Source organism: Aspergillus piperis (genome assembly GCF_003184755.1).
Source record: "Aspergillus piperis CBS 112811 unplaced genomic scaffold BO85scaffold_35, whole genome shotgun sequence".
NCBI classification, from domain to species: Eukaryota; Fungi; Ascomycota; class Eurotiomycetes; order Eurotiales; family Aspergillaceae; genus Aspergillus; species Aspergillus piperis.
In genome coordinates this window covers 182,596-200,377 of record NW_020291625.1, presented here as the reverse complement: position 1 = coordinate 200,377, position 17,782 = coordinate 182,596, and the positions used below count along the sequence as shown (strand labels likewise).

The following is a 17,782-nucleotide window of genomic DNA, read 5'->3' as shown; positions in this document are numbered from 1 at the left end:
CCCCTTGAAACTTGCGACTCGACAAGAGTGTATGTTTCTGGTAATGTTAGTAGGCAACTTTGACTTGTCACAGATGTTATTTTCATAGTCCTTTCCTCTCACGCATTTTCAGTGGATCCTATCCATCTGTAATACACATGATGTATGCGACAGAAGCGTATGGAAGTATCAAAGCGTAAAGGGAGACTGAACCACACTTTGCTAAGAGATACAGTGAGCAAACCTGCATAACTGGCAACGACGAGACAGGTCTTGAAAGAGAGTCTGAACAGTCTCATACTGATAGTTAGTAAAGCTTTGCGCTCGAATACCAGTAACAGGACTCAGAACCCTGGATTCGGTCCAGATGCAGTGACCTTTCCAACCTCTGCCATCGCTCCTCAGTTGAAAAGAGTCTTTCTCAGTATGCCATAATTATTCCTGCATTGAGTACAGCTTTGTCTGTGAAAAGGACAAGCCAACGCCTAACAGGCAACTTCAATGCTTGATGTCCGAATGTCAAATCCATCATACACCAGTGCCGCGATAAGATAGCATTCACGTGACCACAATCCGTTTCAAACAAAGTTTGGCCGACCGTCAATCCTCACTTCTCGCACACCATGGCTGCCCCGCCAAATGTGAGAACTTACGCCAAAATAACAGGCACCCCCGACTATGATGATCCGACCTTCTGGGATACGAAGTTTGCCACTGGTCGGGATGTCGGGGAGTGGCTGAATTCGGGAGAAATGCTCATCGATGCGGTAGTATCTCACCTGGAGAGCCGCTCGGCAACGAACCCAAGAGTGCTCCATCTGGGGCCAGGCATCTCGAAGCTGGGAGTTAAACTTTGCGATGAATTCATTAAGCGCAACTGGGCCGGAAATGGCATCGTGGTGCGTGCTTGACGTGATGGCGCATTGAGCCATTGGAACATTACTTACTCATCTTTGCGACAGAACGTGGACTTTTCCGCCGAAGCCGTTCGCCTTGGGCAAGAGACCGAGAGCAAAAGGAATCCATCACATGCGATGGGCTGGGTGCAAGCTAACTTGCGGTCTTGGGCTGATGTCTCTAGATTAGCTCCTTCCTCGCCCTTCGACGTCATTCTCGACAAAAGCACAAGCGATGCGATTGCAACATCTACGCCCGTTACCTTCCCTTTACCCTCCGACGCATCGAGTACATGCCCGACGGTACAAGAGATTGTGGATAAACATGGAGCGATAGAGTTGTCTCCTGTGGAGCTATTGGGTCTACACCTCGCACCCCTCGTGCAGAAAGGGGCCCTCTGGGTCACTCTATCCTACTCGACCATGCGCTTCGATAATTTGTCTCATATGGCCCAACACTGGACTGTCGTTTCCCGGACGCCTTTCAAAGCACCCCAAGGAGAGACTTCATCATTTGCTTACGCGCCTGAGGTTTTCCACTGGATGTATATCCTCCAACGGAAGTGAGATCCACCCCACTCCATATGATTTGCGACTATAAATAGCCCGGATTACTGGATAGTGGCACAATAGCCATCCGACAATGGAATCGGTTACCTACCACACGGAGCCATCAATAACGCCAGTGCGTGACGGATGATACTGGACGCGAAGGAGTCCTGGTATTCACAGTAAGTCAGGTGTTCACCGCTGAGCTCCTTTATGTCACCTTTAGGCGATTCGTAGTAGACAAGATTCCGTAAAAGCCGAATCTCGGGGCTTTTTTGGACAACAGTTGCCCAATTAATAGTAGCACTTTGCATAGTTCTCGAGCAACCCATGATGACGGCAACCTATAGTATGTATTGCGCCTAACTTATGGACTCCTAGAAAATAGTATGGCTTGAGCCTAAGTAGATTTGAAGAATACAACGAGGCTTAATAAACAAGGGATGTGGCAGGGTAATTTTGACTTGGTAAAGACTATTGCGACTGGCAAATGCTATCATGTGAGTCGGGACAAACGTAGCAAACAATTTCGCGTTCAATTGCCCAAAGCCATACATTTGATCATAGTCGAAAGTTGCTGTTCCAAACCTCAATTTGCTCGAGCCAACTCTTCCTTCTCAGCAGGATCAAGCAGTCCCAGAGCTTCCCTTCTAGTCGGAGCCTTGGGATCAAAGAATGGCTTCTCCGCAAGCGCCGTGACTCTGGTACCGTGTCTAGGCTCGGAACCTTCATAGTCCCAGCTGGCATTGTGGATGGTAATACTATCATATGTCAGAACCTCTCGAGAACTCATAAGATGCAGAGTTACTGACCGGTTGTCCCATAGTGCGCTTGTCCCAGGGCTCCATTTGAAGCGAACCTGGATGTCAATGTTCTTCTCATATACATCGCACAAATACCCCAAGATAACATCACTTTCCGCCTTGTCGAGACCAACAATGCGGTCGGTCATGGCTCGGTTCACCCATAGCGCTTTCCAACCCGTGGCAGGGTGAACGCGGACAAGGGGATGCTCACGCTCGACGTATTTCGGGCCTTCTTCTGGATGGGCGCGATCAAGATACGGGTGGCTGGATCGGTAGATGGCTGTTTTACCATCGATCATCTTACGAAACGCAGGCGACAGCTTCTCATAGGCCGCGTAACCACTCGCCCAGAGTGTGTCTCCGCCGATGCTTGGAATGGTGTCATTATGCAAATGTGTTACACCTGCAGGCTGACGTTCATGTACGAGATCAGTGTGCCAACGTGAGGCTCCTCCAGGGCGACGGAAGTTAGCAGGAGTCTCCGTTGCCTGCAGAGCTGGCCAGATGACTGTCACTCCGGCGACGCCAGGTACTTGGGGAACTTGTGGCTGGATAAAGACGAGACTGAGTCAGTCCACTAGATACTAACATGGAGAGGCATAATGGCTTACATGGACCTCGATCTCGCCAAACCATTCGCCAAGCTCTTTCTGCTGCTGGGGAGAGATATCCTGATCCCTGAAGAAGACCACGCTGCGTTCAGCGATCAACAAGCCCAGCTCATCCTTCTGCTGGTCCGTCAGGTCTTTCAACTGCAGTCCCACGATCTCCGTGCCAATGTGTCGGGTCAAATGAATGACCTCTTTTGCTGCAGACAAGAGTGCCTTCTTTTCTGGGTCCGCGCGGGTGCCTGGGTCCACATGGGCCCGGTCATGATCGCGGATCTTGTAGACGTCGTCTAGGTACAAAGGACGAGACGGTCTGTAGGGATATCCCTCAGAGAGGTCTATTCCCGCCTTCTCGAGGCGCTTTCGTGATGCTGGTGGAAGCGGAAGCGTTTGCTTCAGTGGTTCCGCAACATCGACTATTCTGGGGTCAATAGGAGCAGGAGCCATGATGATCCAATTGAACTATGAACTCTGATTATAATGTCTTGACTTATCCGGTTCTACAGCGCTCTAGGGTGATATTTCTATGTAGAGCTTATTGCATACCAAGATTATTTCCCCTCACCATCATTGTCGTGGTACGGGGTCCGATCACATCATCACCACCCATCATTGCGCCTTCTGCATCCCACCACCAAGGAATTGGCAGATTGAACGGCTGTCGCGGCATCTCTCGCCTGTACCCCTCTTTTCTGTTGACTATTCTCTGGTCGATGACTTCTTATCTCCGCTTATCCCAGTGGACAAGCGTGGCCATCCATTAACGGGGTCCCCGGAGAGCATCATCCAGGGATTCGATGGCCTCATCCCCTCTTCATAATTATTGATAAGCAACAGACGTACCACACGCTGCTGCAGGTTCCTCCTGGCTTGGAACTAGGTTATCGCTAGTAGCTCGGTTCGAGCTGTCTCAGATATGACAGGCTGTGGCCAGTCCTCAACTGGTAGCGTTGCTATTACACCACACTTGACTAACATAACGATATCGTCTGGCTCCATATTCCTTCGCAATTCATTAGGAACATATCAGACGGCTCGATCTCACTAGATGTCTCTTATGGCATACCATTGTGTTGTGAGTGGGACAGTATAACCAACAACCACCATGACTCGTGAAATCCAGCAAGTGGCCGTGATCGGTGCTGGCATTAGCGGTGTTGTCTCCGCGGCCCACCTTCTTGCGCACGGGATCGACGTCACTGTCTTTGAACGGAATCATGCAGCAGGTGGCGTTTGGTAATCCTTCCTCGTTCAGTGGTGTGTCGAGCATCCGGGAACTGATGACTCCATCAGGCTTCACGATGAAAGAAAACCACTGGAACCGAATTACCCCGCCATGAAGCCATCTATCTCGGAGAGGCATCGAGACGAGGACCGCAGACACGCTGATGTATTGTCATTGGAGCACGCTCCACCAGGGTGCGTATCTTGATCTGCTTGCTGTACGATCGCTTACACTATCAGGCCATGCTATGATGGACTCAAGAACAATGTGGCCACATCGCTGATGCGGGTTAAACTCAATGCCTGGCCAGAAGGAACGCCAGAGTTCGTCAGCCATACCGTGATGAAGGAGTACATCCAGGACACATCGAAGAAGGCTGGTGCTGAAAGCGTTACGTTATACGGCGCTCGAGTGACCAGGCTGCGCAAGGTGGATCGTAAGTGGGACGTTACGTGGTCGACATTGAAGGAAACCACGCAATCAGGAACGTTGGAGGAACAGGAGGAGACTGCTGTGAGTTATACCATTCCAGGAGGAAGAAACTACTAATATCCTCCTCAATAGACATTCGATGCGGTAATAGTCGCTTCCGGCCACTATCATGCGCCTCGCGTTCCAGATACTCCTGGATTGTCCAAGGCGAAAGCACAGTGGCCGTCGCGCATAACTCACTCGAAGGGGTACAGAAACCCGAACCCTTACGCGGGCAAGGTATGACACTTTCCTTACGCTCAATTTCTAGGATAATAATAACTAGTAATCATGTTAAGAATGTCTTGCTTATTGGAGGCGGAGTGTCCTCTACGGATCTTGCTCGAGAAATCGGTCCATTGGCCAAAAAAGTCTACCAAAGCACACGGAACGGTGAATTCGATATCTCTTCCAGTGTGCTTCCGGAAAATGGCACAAGAGTCAGCGAGATAGAACGATTCGAGATCGAGGCAAAGACTGCTGCAGATGACCAGGCTTTGCCGATCAAGGTACACCTGAAGTCAGGACAGACGCTCTGTGGAATCGATGCGATCATCATCTGTACCGGATACCATATCACGTTGCCTTTTCTGTCGGAATATCACGACGATGCGACACCAGCGGAGAAAGCGAGTGATACAGTCTTAGTGACTGACGGGACGCAGGTGCATAACCTGCACAAAGACATCTTCTATATCCCAGATCCAACTCTGGCATTTGTGGGAGTCCCTTACTACACAGCGACGTTTACGCTGTTCGAATTCCAAGCGATAGCTGTAGCGAACGTTTTCGCCGGAATTGCAGAGCTACCAGCGGAGAGCGAAATGAAAGACGAATACGTCCGTAGAGTTAAGGAGAAGGGCAGTGGCAAGCGCTTCCACTCGTTGAAGGACATTGAAGAATTTTACGTGATTGACCTGCTGGAGTGGATTAACGGATACAGAGCCAAGTATGGACTCACTGCGATCGAAGCTCATTCCGACAATTGGCATCTGGCAAAAGCCGCGCAGAGGGAGAGAACCAGTAAGCTGCTAGGGCTTGGCCAGAGACGAGACAGCGGCATCGGGGAGCTTCCGGTGTTGGAGGTATGCAGCTAGACAAGCTATAGAACAGTTCGCATTTTAGTGTAGATGGCACAATTAGACGCAGATACTGCTATTACTTTAGAGCACCAAATACAAGCTTATCAGGCGAGATCGGCATGTCCATGAGGGCTGTAGACTTTTTAACCGGCCGGCATCGCACGCCTATGCACAGGGCACATCATCCGAGATCTGGATGACGAGCTCCGGAGGATGGATGAGCAACCACTCGTCCTTCGCGGACCTGACATGCTTTACCATCCCCGCACATCGGCAGACACGCTCGTTATCTTTCTTCCTCATCATTACATCTGACAGGATAAACCTTCGCAGATATTGCGTGAATGTGGTGGATGATGATGCATTGGTCTGTGCGGTCCTGCGCCCATCAGATATGGCATCCAGACCATCTCACCAAGCCTTGCTATCAAGCTTAAAACAGGGATAAATATGTGTGACTATCATGTGAAACAATATGCAGTGCAGCGGACTGTCAAAAATTCCCTGTACTCTCTGTGTCCCCCCGCCTCCTTCTGCCGGTCTTCGTGAACCCAGGACAAGACAGGAATTATCATGGCTCCATCGCCAGCTACGATTGAAGAAAGGGCTGTTGACACATCCAGTGGCATTGTCCAAGCAAACCCTAAGCGAAGATGGGTTAGCTACATCTGGGATACTTTCGACAAGTCTCCTGAGGAGCGCAGACTGCTCTTTAAGCTGGATTCAGCTATCTTGACTTTTGCGTCGCTTGGTAGGTGGCAGTCTCTTGACGTCTGCAATATGTAGGAAATGCGCTAATATTGTGGAAAAGGTTACTTTATCAAGTATCTCGACCAAATCAACATCAACAATGCCTTCGTTTCCGGAATGTTCGTATCACACAACTCAACCACAGGATCATGGTCAACCCCCACTGACAAAATTACAGGAAGGAAGACCTTGGTCTATACGGCAACCAGCTCAACTACATGCAAGCATGTTGGACAGTGGGCTATGTAATTGGTGAAATTCCAAGTAACATGCTTTTGACACGCATACGGCCTAGATATTGGATTCCGGCGATGGAGGTATGGTTGTCCATTAACACAAGGGAAATATGCTGACAATGTCTAGTTGCTATGGACCGTACTTACGTTTGCTCTGTCGCGGAGTACCAATGCGACGCATTTTTATGTTTTGCGCTTCTTCATCGGTAAGAGATCTCCCTCACTGGCCTGTCTTTGACTAACGCAATCAGGCCTTGCCGAGAGTAGTTTCTACCCCGGAATGCAGTACATCATCGGATCATGGTATCGCAAAGACGAGCTCGCAAAGCGATCATGTATCTTCCACACCAGCAGTGGAATTGCGAGTATGTTCTCTGGGTACCTAATGGACGCGGTGTTTCATCTCGGCGGACGGGGAGGGTTGAAAGGCTGGCAATGGTATGTTCAATTCGCTCCGACTAGTCTCAATTAACTAACAAGACAGGCTCTTTTTGATCGACGGAATCATCTCAATCCCAGTAGCCATCAGCGGCTTCTTCATCTTGCCGGACGTCCCCGAAATCTCAAGTCCATTTTATCTGAGCGAGCAGGAAGTCAAGCTAGCGCAGAAACGGATGCAATTCGAAGGACGAAAGGACAGAGAACCGTACACAAAATCCAAACTGAAAAAGATCTTTTCGTCGTGGCATATCTACTTGCTCACGATCGTATACATGTGCGATAGCAACCACTTTCCCCGTTGCGATTATAAGCTGATGATAGCCTAGAACTTTTAACAATGGAGCAGCAGGCAGTCAGCCCGTCTTTCAACAGTGCGTCACTCCTCTAAGTTCCCTGGACTATAACTAAAGCTATCTTCGCAGATATCTCAAAGACTCCACCAACCCTGTATACTCCGTCGGCCAAATCAACGCCTACCCGACCACCACAAACGCTGTGCAGGTTGTCACGACCCTCATCTACGCATGTACGCACCATGCCTTCCCCCCTTGGCACAACCCACCCCAAGCACCACTAATATGACCTCTCCAGGGACATCCGACACAATTCTCCAAGGCCGACGCTGGCCCTGCATAATCATCGGAGCTGTACGCCCTCCCCCTCCCCCCAACCCACTGTCCCTCACACCCAGTTCACCACTAACACGAAAACCAAAAACCCAGTGCATAAACATAATCTGCTACGTCTCCCTAGCAGTGTGGAACATCCCCACAGGCTGGAAATGGACCTGCTACATCCTCTCCGGCGCAGGCTACGGCCTGAGCGGACTATGCATGGCGTACGCTACACCCATCCCATCCCTATTCCTATAATCACCCTCACCTTAAGCCCCCCATTAACCCGACAAAATGTATATAAAGTTGGGCCCACGAAATCTGCACCGACGACAACGAAGAGCGCGCGCTCGTAGTCGGCAGCATGAACGAAATGGCATACGTATTTCAAGCGTGGTTACCACTGGTGGTGTGGCAGCAGGTGGATGCCCCACAGTACCGGAAGGGGTTTATTACGGTGACGATTATGTCTGTTATTTTGATTATTTCGACGGTGGTGACGTGGAGGTTGCAGGTTTGGGAGGGGAAGAGGTATGTTATTACTACTATTTATTATTTTGTTTTGCTGGGGGGAGTTGTGGGGTTGGATGGTTTGCTAATGGGTGGTGGCTTTTGTAGGCCGAAAGTGGTTCAGGCTGAGGGGGTGGATGGTGGTGGGAGAAGTGAGAGTGAGGGGGATGATTCTAGTCGTGATGATGGGCGTGTGGAAGGGGTAGATGGGGGGCAGGTGCGGAAGGTTTAGTACTATTTCACTTTAGTAAGTATTGAAGTTGGGGTTACTACTAACTAGTAGTACTAAAAGGGAGTACTATGTATCTCTCGGGATAGAGGCAGGGTACGTGAGTTCTAGAACTGTGTTGCGAGGTTCAGTCAACACACTGCAGCACTACTTCTTCTACTGAACGTTAAAAAGCAAATTGAATTGGATTTTTATTGACGAGTATATACAGCCTTTTTTCACTAGTGATTGTTGATGGTTAGGATGTATTTCATCTCTACACAATTCATTTTGTAGTGTCGATGCCTGGCTATGTACTATCTGGTAATAACATGAGAGTGTCATCATCGCTCGTGTCGCCAGGATTGAGAACTCCATATTTAAGTAGGGCTTATAAACAAGGACGTATTCATATTGTGTCGAGGGAGAGAAATCGACCAAATGCACAGAATGTAGAGAAATCGAGATTGGTAGCGCTACGTTACTACGAACTACATAATCAGAGAACGGTTCAGCCAAATTCTGTCTTTTACCAGATCTGGTCAAACGAATGACTGGTTATTGAGTGATTAATGTACACAAACGTCCAATCCATCACACCTTGATCCACAGTTATTGTTCTATCCACGCCATCACGATGGCATTGTCGATGTCCTTGATGGAATTATTGCATCAGCGTCAGATGATTCGAAGGTGTCGACTGTCGATCGAAGCCCAAGGCTTACGCATGGACTTAGTAGGAAGCACCCGAGGGGGCGGCGGCGGGAGCACCCGAGGCAGCGGGAGCACCACCAGCAGCGCCAGAAGGAGAGGGGCCGTTACCACCAGCGACGCCGGAAGGAGCAGCACCGGAAGGGGAGGGACCGTTGCCACCAGCGACGCCGGAAGGAGCAGCACCGGAAGGGGAGGGACCGTTGCCACCAGCGACGCCAGAGGGAGCAGCACCGCCGAAAGAGCCGGAAGGAGAGGGGCCGTTACCGCCAGCAACACCGGAGGGAGCAGCGCCGCCGTTGCCACCGAAAGAGCTGGAGCTGGAGCCCTGCTCAGAGGGGGAGCCCTGCTCGGAAGAGCCCTGAGATCCCTCGGAGTCGAACCCCTGGGAGTCGGATCCCTGAGACTGGGAGCGCTCAGACTGAGAGTCCTGAGACTGAGAGTCCTGGGACTCGCCCTGGGACTGGGAGTCCTGGCCGCCGAAGCCGCTCTGGCCCTGCTGACCCTGCTGGCCACCGAAGGAGCCAGAAGGAGAAGGACCGTTGCCTCCAGCAACACCGGAGGGAGCGGCACCACCGAAGGAACCAGAGGGAGAGGGGCCGTTGCCACCAGCGACGCCAGAGGGAGCAGCACCACCGAAAGAACCGGAAGGAGCAGCGCCATTGCCGCCAGCAACACCGGAGGGAGCGACACCACCGAAGTCACCTCCAGCAGCAGCGGAGCCGGTCGGGGCAGGGACGTTAGAGGCGGAAGCGGGGATCTCGAGCTGGCGTCTCTTGTGGCCGCGAGGAGCTCCGGAAGGAGCGGGGGCGGCGGAGCCAGTGGGAGGAGGCTGAGGAGCATCGCCCAAGCTCACGGTGGGAGCCTGGCCCTGTCCTCCGAAGCCCTGGTCCTGGCCCTGGCCCTGAGGAGCACCCGAGGGAAGGGGAAGGGGAGAACCGGAGGGAGCGGCACCCTGGAAGGAGGGAGCTCCGCTGGCCTGAACACCATTGGGAGCAGAGTCTTGCTGGGCGCCCATGGCCGGCAGGGCGGCAGCGTAACCGATAAGACCAGCGAAAGCGATTCCGGTGAACTTCATCTTGAAAGAATAGAGAGTGATGGACTTGTAGTAGTAAGTGAGAAAAAAAGAAGGCGAAATGAAAGTACGAAGCACAGCTTCTTAAGGAATGGTAGTTGAGATCAAAGGAAAGAGAATTTGAGCTGAATGAAGGATGATTCTGGCTGGGAAAAGGGACGCTTTTATACGGCACTCTCGAAGCGCTGAGTCGGCCAAGACCCAGCGATGATCACTTACATCCATCTGCTGCGATGCGTGAGAGGAACCAAGCATTCGTCATGCACTGTTGTCACCGAGTTCGGCCCGCCTGAATCTGAGACGTCGACTGTTAGCAATAGATCAGGTTATGCTGGAGATGCAAGAACCGCATAGATCGCCAGACCTGGCGCTTGTGGGGGTGGGAGAGTGGCTCAGGGGCAGGGCTGATGTAAAATAGGGTTTGGACGTACCTGCTGGGCTCCTGTGGGTCGGCTAAGCATGAAGCCGGTAGTTGGATCTGTGAGAGGTGAGGATGTAGTAGAAGATGCTATTGATGGAGAGGGAGAAAGGGCAAGAGGGAAGTCACTCTGGCTGGCTGTCGCTGTGGCGGCGGCCCCACGTGCGCGGCTCGCCCTGAAGGCCGTCACGGGCCAGCCGACCCTCCAGCGTTTCATCTCTTCATCGCCTATTCAGAATGGCTGACTCGTCCCTCTCTCTCTCTCCCTGCTTGGCCCCTCTGCCGCTTGGAGGTGGCTTGATCCTGGCTGCGGCGGTTGATCTATTTGCGGTTCCGTTATGATTCCATGGTAATGCTTTATCTGGTTGCCTTTCTCCGCATCATACACCCACCATATGCAGTCCACACATACGGAAAGCCTCAAAAAGTGCCTCAGATCGTCGGTGGATGAGTGCGACTGGTTGTTAGCCTCAGTCCAATGACAGCCAACATGCAACGGAGCTGACGTCCTCGATCAAGCTGTCCCCTGCCGCTGTGGCTGTTCCAAATTAGTGGGTCAGCTCAGTCTCGACTCTCGACACTGACAGTCGACAGGTCGTAGTGCCAACTAAGCGGAAAGCTAGTCCGCTCTGGTGTGTTCGTGGGGGCCCAACGATGGCGGGTCCTTGACTCTACGTTATTTGGGTGGGTCCATCTCGAAGAACAGCAGCAGCTGTGGTCAGTGTCTCTATGTGCAGCAAAATCTTCTTCCGCTTACTGATCATCGTGCAAGCTCTGGCCACGACGATGTGATAATCACTGTGGGGGATAGTCATACCTATACCCTCACTTCCTATGCATCAAAAAAAGTTCGTTGTTGTTATGGAGTGTTACATAATACCCCTCGCTGGGAAAATTGTATTTGAACTCAGAACAGAGCTTTCCCCTTCAAAGTTGGGGAGCCCACGATGTGGACCCATTGGATAGGGAAAGTAACAGCGATGGGACCCTGAGGGACCCTAGAGTCTCCAGAGAAGGGTGGAAGTCTTCTCTGGCATCTGTACCGGAAGTCTGTTAGGCTATCCCTGGTTTCCTGCATGGCAGGGTTGGAAGTGATGGAATGGCCAAGATGACGACAAATGGGGTCTGGACCAGTCGTCACCCTACCTAGCGAGCCACTATGAATGAAACGGACGGCTGTCTGGTTGTGGCATCTGTTCGTTTCAAGGCTTGGATTTGATAGCGCGTTGGAGCAGCTGGCGTGGCCCTATGCAGATCCCATGGGCTGCGGAAGCTGATTGGCCACCTGCCTGCACGGCCCATTTATCCGATCGGGATGTTTCACTTTATCTTCGCAACCCTCGCAGTCGCCTCCTCACTGGCGGTCCACCTACTCCTACGTCGCTACCGGTTTCTGCGCGATCGGCAGGCTTGACGAAATCAGATAACTGACTCTTGACTCTCAATATTGGGCCTTACCAGTATGGCTCCCACTGTTCCAGTGGACTGTTGCTCATTTGACCTCCGGGGCAAACGATTGGGAGCGAGTCGGGCGTCCCGCAGCGGCCTCGTGGACTTCCCATGATTGCGAGTCAAAGGGGCCAAAATGAGAAGGATGCGATACGATCGCAATGGGTATAACCCAGGAAATCATGTTATTTTCATTAGGTTTAGAAACCAGTCAACGCCCATAGTGTCTCTATTTCTGTCACCCTCGAGACCCTAGGTGCGGGCCCTTTTCCACCCTTCAACTGTTTTGTGTCGGATCCGGCTTTTCCGGGCTTCTCCTTTTCCTGTCAATTGGTCCGTGCATCTGTCAATAGGAAGTGCCATCATCGCAAGAAGGCTGGGGAATGGTGTCCCTTAGCAGCACAATCGATCATACCAGACTCTAATACGGCTTGGCCTGCCAGGTGACGCGGCCACCATAGTGTCCGCCCCTGAGGCTAAATCCCGCACGCAGCGCAAAACGAGAATGACACACACCGACGGATATTTTCTTTACCCATCAAAAGCATCTAGGAGTCAGTCTGTATAGGCTCGGCACGCCTATGCCAGTGACATGGTATGCGGTAGTGTACGTTTCTCCTTTTTGCCAAGCAGGCAAAGGAGAATAGAGGACTGGAACAATTCTTGTATGTGATAGCCCTGCATATGTGTCGCAACATGCAGGTGTGCCGGGATTCGGTCCTCATAGGCCACTTTTACCGCGACGGAAATTTCATCATCAAGGCCGGGAATTGCTTTCCGTCGTCCATTCTACGAGGGTCGCTTGGCAAGAGGGTCCAGGTTGTGCGCCAACCGAAAGCAATATGTCCCTGGAATGAGTCAGGGTCCATTGCAGACGCGTAAGTCTAATTGTAGTTTTGCAACTCTTGCCCTTTCATTCCTGCATTCTGTGTGTTCATACGCCCAAGCGTACCAACCAGCACAAATTTGTCTATCTCCTGGTCGTTTCGACTCGCGTTATTGCATGGGCAATTGTTAGGGTGAGATTCACCTATGATGAAGTCAAAAAAATTTGTCTCCTCATGCTCTTTCTTTGCCTTGGAGCCGCATCATCTTCTTTAGGACTACTTCGTACTTGGCACGGCTCTCTGTTCCTCTGCAAAGTCAGATTGTAGCACCAAACAGATCCGTTTGCATGAGCTTGAGCATGCTATCTTTCTGAGAGCCCGACACTCGACTGCAACGAGGACCAATCCTCGAACGTGGCGTAAGCTGCAGAGTACAGAGTACAGGGAAGACATTCGATGGTAAGTGAGCAACCAACTGACTCCAATCCACAATCACAACCAGTGGCATAGAAGTATCTGTTTCCTGCAACAGGCTGATCTGATATATTGTGAAATCCAGATAGGTTCTGATGTCCCAAATCCGTACCCTTGACAATCGAATTAGGTCTGCTCCAGTTGGTCCATAGTCAGCATGCCACACATGAGTGAGATTGCAAGAGACCACGGTGGCATTTTGCGCTCCAACTTCCAGTTACGATACCGACGGGGAATTGTGTTGCACACAAAATTGAACTGCTGACAAGCCTTTACTTTCCGCCTGTTTAGTAGACCATCAGCGGCTCAGAAAGACTACTGAATCATGGGTCTTATTGTGATGGTAGACCCAAGTCCCAACTTGTTCAGTGGTACCGATCTTGACTCCACCACTCCCAGGGACAGCAGGTACGTTGCTGACAGAGAGATCCAAACATCGTATCTGATTGATGGGAAACGATCCCTTTGAGGAGAGGTAGGACCCCGATGCGATGAATTGAATCTAGACGTGGAACAACAGATCAACACCCGGGTCTAGATTGCGGAGAAGGCCCTTCTTGTTATGAGCAGCATCCATCCCTCGATTCAGCAATAACCAGGATATGAATTGGCAGTGGTGAGTGTAGGGATGACATAAGGATAGTGTGGCTGTTGAAGCGGGAAGTCCTGTGACAGGCAGTCACACCATTGGCGGGCTCAGTTTCCCGCCACTCTCTTTCTAAGTTGGGTTGCTTTCTGCTGCCAGGTTTTCAAAAGTCTCACGCTGATAGCCGAGAGCTTCAAGGGAAGTTTTTTGGTTTCTTTTCACCTTCCCCTAACCACTCACTCGGTGTGATTCTGAATACATCGGGTTCACGATATCAGTGCATCATCAGTGTGAAAAGGTGATGTTACCCTCTAAGGAGTCTAGAATATCTCAGAAAGAGTTCCGGCAAATCCCACAAACCCCTGAAGAGCTTGTCCGAAGCACTGCCGCTGTGGTCTGCTGCTTAATATAGACAGCGGCAGCTATCACAGACAATATTTCACGGTGTCATTTTGAAGTATTGGACTCACGACTCAACAAGGGCGGACAGAGAAAAAGTGTGACCTGAAAACGGAAAGATGCCACTCACGCCTACTGAGGGGTTATTACTCTGGCCATCGTCAGTCATTAGAGCCACAAGCACCAGTAGTTCACACTGGGTCATGATACTGTATTGCCAGTGCGCGTGTAGAGAACGCGTAGGGAGCGCGCATTCACTATATCAACCCCCATGTATCTCGCTTAGCATGTCCACTGGCTCGCTAAGTGTTGGAACTAACTCGCGTCTGTTGTCATCGTATCTCTCATCTCCTTTCCATCACCTTCTTCTTCTTCATCAACACATCTTCTACAAGCATCTCTTTCAAACTACTTCGTTTACAAGGATACGCTGAGTTCGAACATCTGTTCATCAAATTGCGCTTCCGTATCAACAGTGCTAGTAACAACGCTTCAGGTGCTACAAGAGACTCATCTAGTCAAGATGGCAGACACTCCAATGAACCTATCACCTGACAACAGCAGCCTCATAGCCCATACTGAGGATATGCTGTCCGCACTGCTGAAGGTCGAGCAAGCAATCGATGAAGCTGGCGCAGGTAAAAATAAACAACAAGATTTCACGAAATATGTATTGGGTGCGACCTCAAAGCTGGGATTCATTATCATGGCCGGCAAGGTCGTCAGCGTCAACGGTCACCGGCTGGATATGGCCGAAGTGGTGGCTGTTGCCAAGTACGTTGTTAGCTTTCATGGACTCCCCGGGACGCACTCAACTAATTTATCTTACCTTAGACATGGGGTGACGCCTGTCGTTTGCGATAATGGCACCGTTCGCCCCAAGATGCAGTCCAGTGTGGAATTCCTCCAGAAGCACCTCAAGGAGGGTAATACCGTCTATGGCGTGAACACTGGCTTCGGAGGAAGTGCTGGCACGCGTTCCGACAACTATCGTGCTCTGCAAAAGGCACTAGTTCAGCACCACAATGCCGGTGTGCTTCTCCCTGCTGAGCAGGGGCTCTAAAGCACCCCAATCCAAGATCGCATGAAGAAACACTCGATGCCCGCTTCATATGTCAAGGCAGCCATGCTGGTCCGATGCAACAGTCTAATCAATGGGCATTCGGCAGTGCGACCAGTGGCCATTCGTCACATTCTCAAGTTGGCCGCTGCTGACTTCACACCTGTTGTTCCGTTGCGCGGCTCCATTTCAGCTTCCGGTGACCTAACCCCTCTCGCGTACATCGCTGGGGCAATTGAAGGGAATCCCGACATCTTTGTGGACCTTGGACCGAAGCACAGCAATGTGATCCTCCCTTCAGACGAAGCCCTCGCAAAGCTAAGCCTGAAGCCTATTTCGTTCTTTCCAAAAGAAGGTCTCGGACTACTCAATGGAACTGCTTTCAGCGCGGGAGCCGCTAGTCTTGTGCTCTTCGAAGCCAACCAACTGGCCTTATTCGCTCAAGTCGCAACCGCCATGTGCACGGAGGCGTTGATCGGGAGCCGTCGTAACTTCCATCCATTCATCAGCAACAGTCGTCCACACCCTGGACAGAAGGAAGTAGCACGCAATCTGTACGGCCTCCTCAAGGACTCCAAACTAGCCACTGATTCAAAACCCGAAGAGGTTGGTCTCGCTCAAGATCGCTACGCAATCCGCACCACTCCGCAGTGGATAGGTCCACAGGTCGAATCCTTAATTCTCGCAACACGCCAAGTGGAATGCGAATTGAACTCGACCACCGACAATCCTTTGATAGATACTGCTAATGGCGAGGTGCATCACGGAGGCAACTATCAGGCAGTTTCAATCACGTCTGCAATGGAGAAAGTCATGACATGTATGCAAATGCTCGGGAAGATGATCTTCGCTCAATGCTCCGAACTGCTTAACCCAATGTTCAGCAAGGGTCTGCCTCCCAACCTCTGTTCCGACGATCCCAACTTGTCTTTTGCGTTCAAGGGTATCGATATCAACATGGCATCGTACATGAGCGAACTGGGATACCTGGCTCACCCCGTCAGCAATTTCGTCCAATCCGCAGAAATGCATAACCAATCTCTCAACTCACTGGCTCTCCTCACGGCCCGCTACGCAGGTGACACCGTCGAGATTCTCTCGCTAATGATGGCAACACACATCTATGTGCTGTGCCAGGCTCTCGACCTACGCACACTCCAGCTCGAGTTCGAGAAATCCGCAAATCCTTCCGTGGACGAAACAACAACAGCCATGTGCAAAGACGTGGTTCCCGAAGAGCGCATCCCCCACATCAAAGACGAGATCTGGAAAGTCCTAATGCAACACTGGGGAAAGAACTCCAACCTCGGCCTCGCCAGTCGCGCAGCAACCTCGACAACCCTGGCACTCGGCACCGTCCTGGATCTGATCACGGTTGAGTGTGACGAAAGCAAGGCTGCGGAGATTCCTGGCAAGATGCTGCTTTGGCAGGAAGACGTCAAGTCTAGGTTGTGCGACGAGTATGAGATGACGCGTGAGAAATATTTCCTCGACCCATCGACGCCCGACTATCTCTGCACCTCCTCCATCAAACTGTACAATTATGTACGCAAGACTCTCGAGGTCCCAATGCACAAGGGAGTCGTCGATCATCCAACTTTCTCACCTCCTCATGCGATTCCTAGCGAGAAACAGACGATTGGTACGCTCATCAGCACGATCTATGTTGATCTTCGCGAAGGGGACCTCATGCACACCCTAAAGGGCTGCTTTGAGGTCCCCGGGAATGACTTTCTGGGAAAGAACGATGAAGAGTGAGGATGATATGCAAGATCCAGATACAAGGGTTAGTTGAAGGGGGGTATGAACGGTGAAAAGATCAGTGTGTTTTCCCTCTCGCTAAAAGAAAAACACACAGTGCGGAAAAAACTCCCTTCATTCACTTACTTACTTACTGTGTCGCATTTTTTGCCGAGTGCATAGGTGGCATCGGGTAGCGGAATGCCGGCCGGCGTTGTCATTCTCATTTTATGTTTTTTCCATTGTATCTTCCTGGAGTGAAGCGACAGGCGATTATCTGGATTTAGTGCTGGTCCCCTTAGTCCCCAGCTACAGGCGTTGGTTTTGATGTCTTGCAATGTGAGATGCTGGTATATCTGGATCCCAGCTACAGGTGCGGCGCTTATGTTAATTTCTTGCGATCTTTGACGCTGGTATTTCCCTGGATCATAAGCACAGGCGTTTTATCTCGATGTCTTGCAAGTGTTTCATGCTGGATCTCTCATTGCTGAATCTTTTGTATATTTTAGACAACTTCCTCAAAATGGAAGCAAAATAACTCCACTAGATAGCAATGTACTTGAAATAAGAAACTGATGGCAAGAATAGAGGATAGTGGCAGCACCAGGCTACTAGACTTTCCCACTCTGTTGTTCAATAAGCATCCTTTACCCACTCAAACTAAAACT

The 17,782-nt window shown here is 51.0% G+C and overlaps 5 protein-coding genes across 5 annotated transcripts; 3 read left to right on the top strand and 2 right to left on the bottom strand.

The window, feature by feature from the left end:
- Nucleotides 1–440: 440 nt before the first annotated feature.
- On the top strand, nucleotides 441–1,655 carry BO85DRAFT_210391 (uncharacterized protein). Its single transcript, XM_025654611.1, has 2 exons — nucleotides 441–878; nucleotides 942–1,655. The coding sequence occupies exons 1-2, from the start codon at nucleotides 603–605 to the stop codon at nucleotides 1,440–1,442; spliced, it is 777 nt and encodes a 258-aa protein (XP_025510040.1). The 5' UTR covers nucleotides 441–602; the 3' UTR covers nucleotides 1,443–1,655.
- Nucleotides 1,656–2,013: 358 nt separating this feature from the next.
- On the bottom strand, nucleotides 2,014–3,333 carry BO85DRAFT_472959 (TauD/TfdA dioxygenase family protein; the record flags this gene model as incomplete). Its single annotated transcript, XM_025662592.1, has 3 exons — nucleotides 2,842–3,333; nucleotides 2,237–2,778; nucleotides 2,014–2,185 (listed from the first exon to the last, which is right to left on the bottom strand). The coding sequence occupies exons 1-3, from the start codon at nucleotides 3,283–3,285 to the stop codon at nucleotides 2,014–2,016; spliced, it is 1,158 nt and encodes a 385-aa protein (XP_025510039.1). The 5' UTR covers nucleotides 3,286–3,333.
- Nucleotides 3,334–3,576: 243 nt separating this feature from the next.
- On the top strand, nucleotides 3,577–8,399 carry BO85DRAFT_432299 (putative FAD dependent oxidoreductase; the record flags this gene model as incomplete). The annotated part of the gene is made up of 17 exons (XM_025658376.1): nucleotides 3,577–4,074; nucleotides 4,132–4,257; nucleotides 4,303–4,576; nucleotides 4,628–4,774; nucleotides 4,834–5,619; nucleotides 6,172–6,367; nucleotides 6,428–6,485; nucleotides 6,545–6,683; nucleotides 6,730–6,808; nucleotides 6,854–7,040; nucleotides 7,087–7,317; nucleotides 7,370–7,414; nucleotides 7,466–7,569; nucleotides 7,635–7,690; nucleotides 7,766–7,881; nucleotides 7,964–8,188; nucleotides 8,276–8,399. Exons 1-17 carry the CDS (start codon nucleotides 3,944–3,946, stop codon nucleotides 8,397–8,399), a joined length of 3,024 nt encoding a protein of 1,007 aa, XP_025510038.1. The 5' UTR covers nucleotides 3,577–3,943.
- A 496-nt stretch (nucleotides 8,400–8,895) lies between these two features.
- Nucleotides 8,896–10,656, bottom strand: BO85DRAFT_454319 (uncharacterized protein). Its single transcript, XM_025661259.1, has 2 exons — nucleotides 10,593–10,656; nucleotides 8,896–10,456 (listed from the first exon to the last, which is right to left on the bottom strand). The coding sequence occupies exon 2, from the start codon at nucleotides 10,162–10,164 to the stop codon at nucleotides 9,109–9,111; it is 1,056 nt and encodes a 351-aa protein (XP_025510037.1). The 5' UTR covers nucleotides 10,165–10,456; nucleotides 10,593–10,656; the 3' UTR covers nucleotides 8,896–9,108.
- A 4,181-nt stretch (nucleotides 10,657–14,837) lies between these two features.
- BO85DRAFT_508160 (aromatic amino acid ammonia-lyase) lies at nucleotides 14,838–17,132 on the top strand (the record flags this gene model as incomplete). Its single annotated transcript, XM_025664445.1, has 3 exons — nucleotides 14,838–15,088; nucleotides 15,149–15,345; nucleotides 15,394–17,132. The coding sequence occupies 3 exons, from the start codon at nucleotides 14,838–14,840 to the stop codon at nucleotides 17,130–17,132; spliced, it is 2,187 nt and encodes a 728-aa protein (XP_025510036.1).
- Nucleotides 17,133–17,782: the final 650 nt, after the last annotated feature.

Coding starts and splice junctions, on each gene's coding strand:
- BO85DRAFT_210391 (XM_025654611.1), top strand. CDS start 603: ATGGCTGCCCCGCCAAATGTGAGAACTTACGCCAAAATAACAGGCACC. Junction 879..941: donor GGGCCGGAAATGGCATCGTG/GTGCGTGCTTGA, acceptor TCTTTGCGACAG/AACGTGGACTTTTCCGCCGA.
- BO85DRAFT_454319 (XM_025661259.1), bottom strand. CDS start 10,164: ATGAAGTTCACCGGAATCGCTTTCGCTGGTCTTATCGGTTACGCTGCC.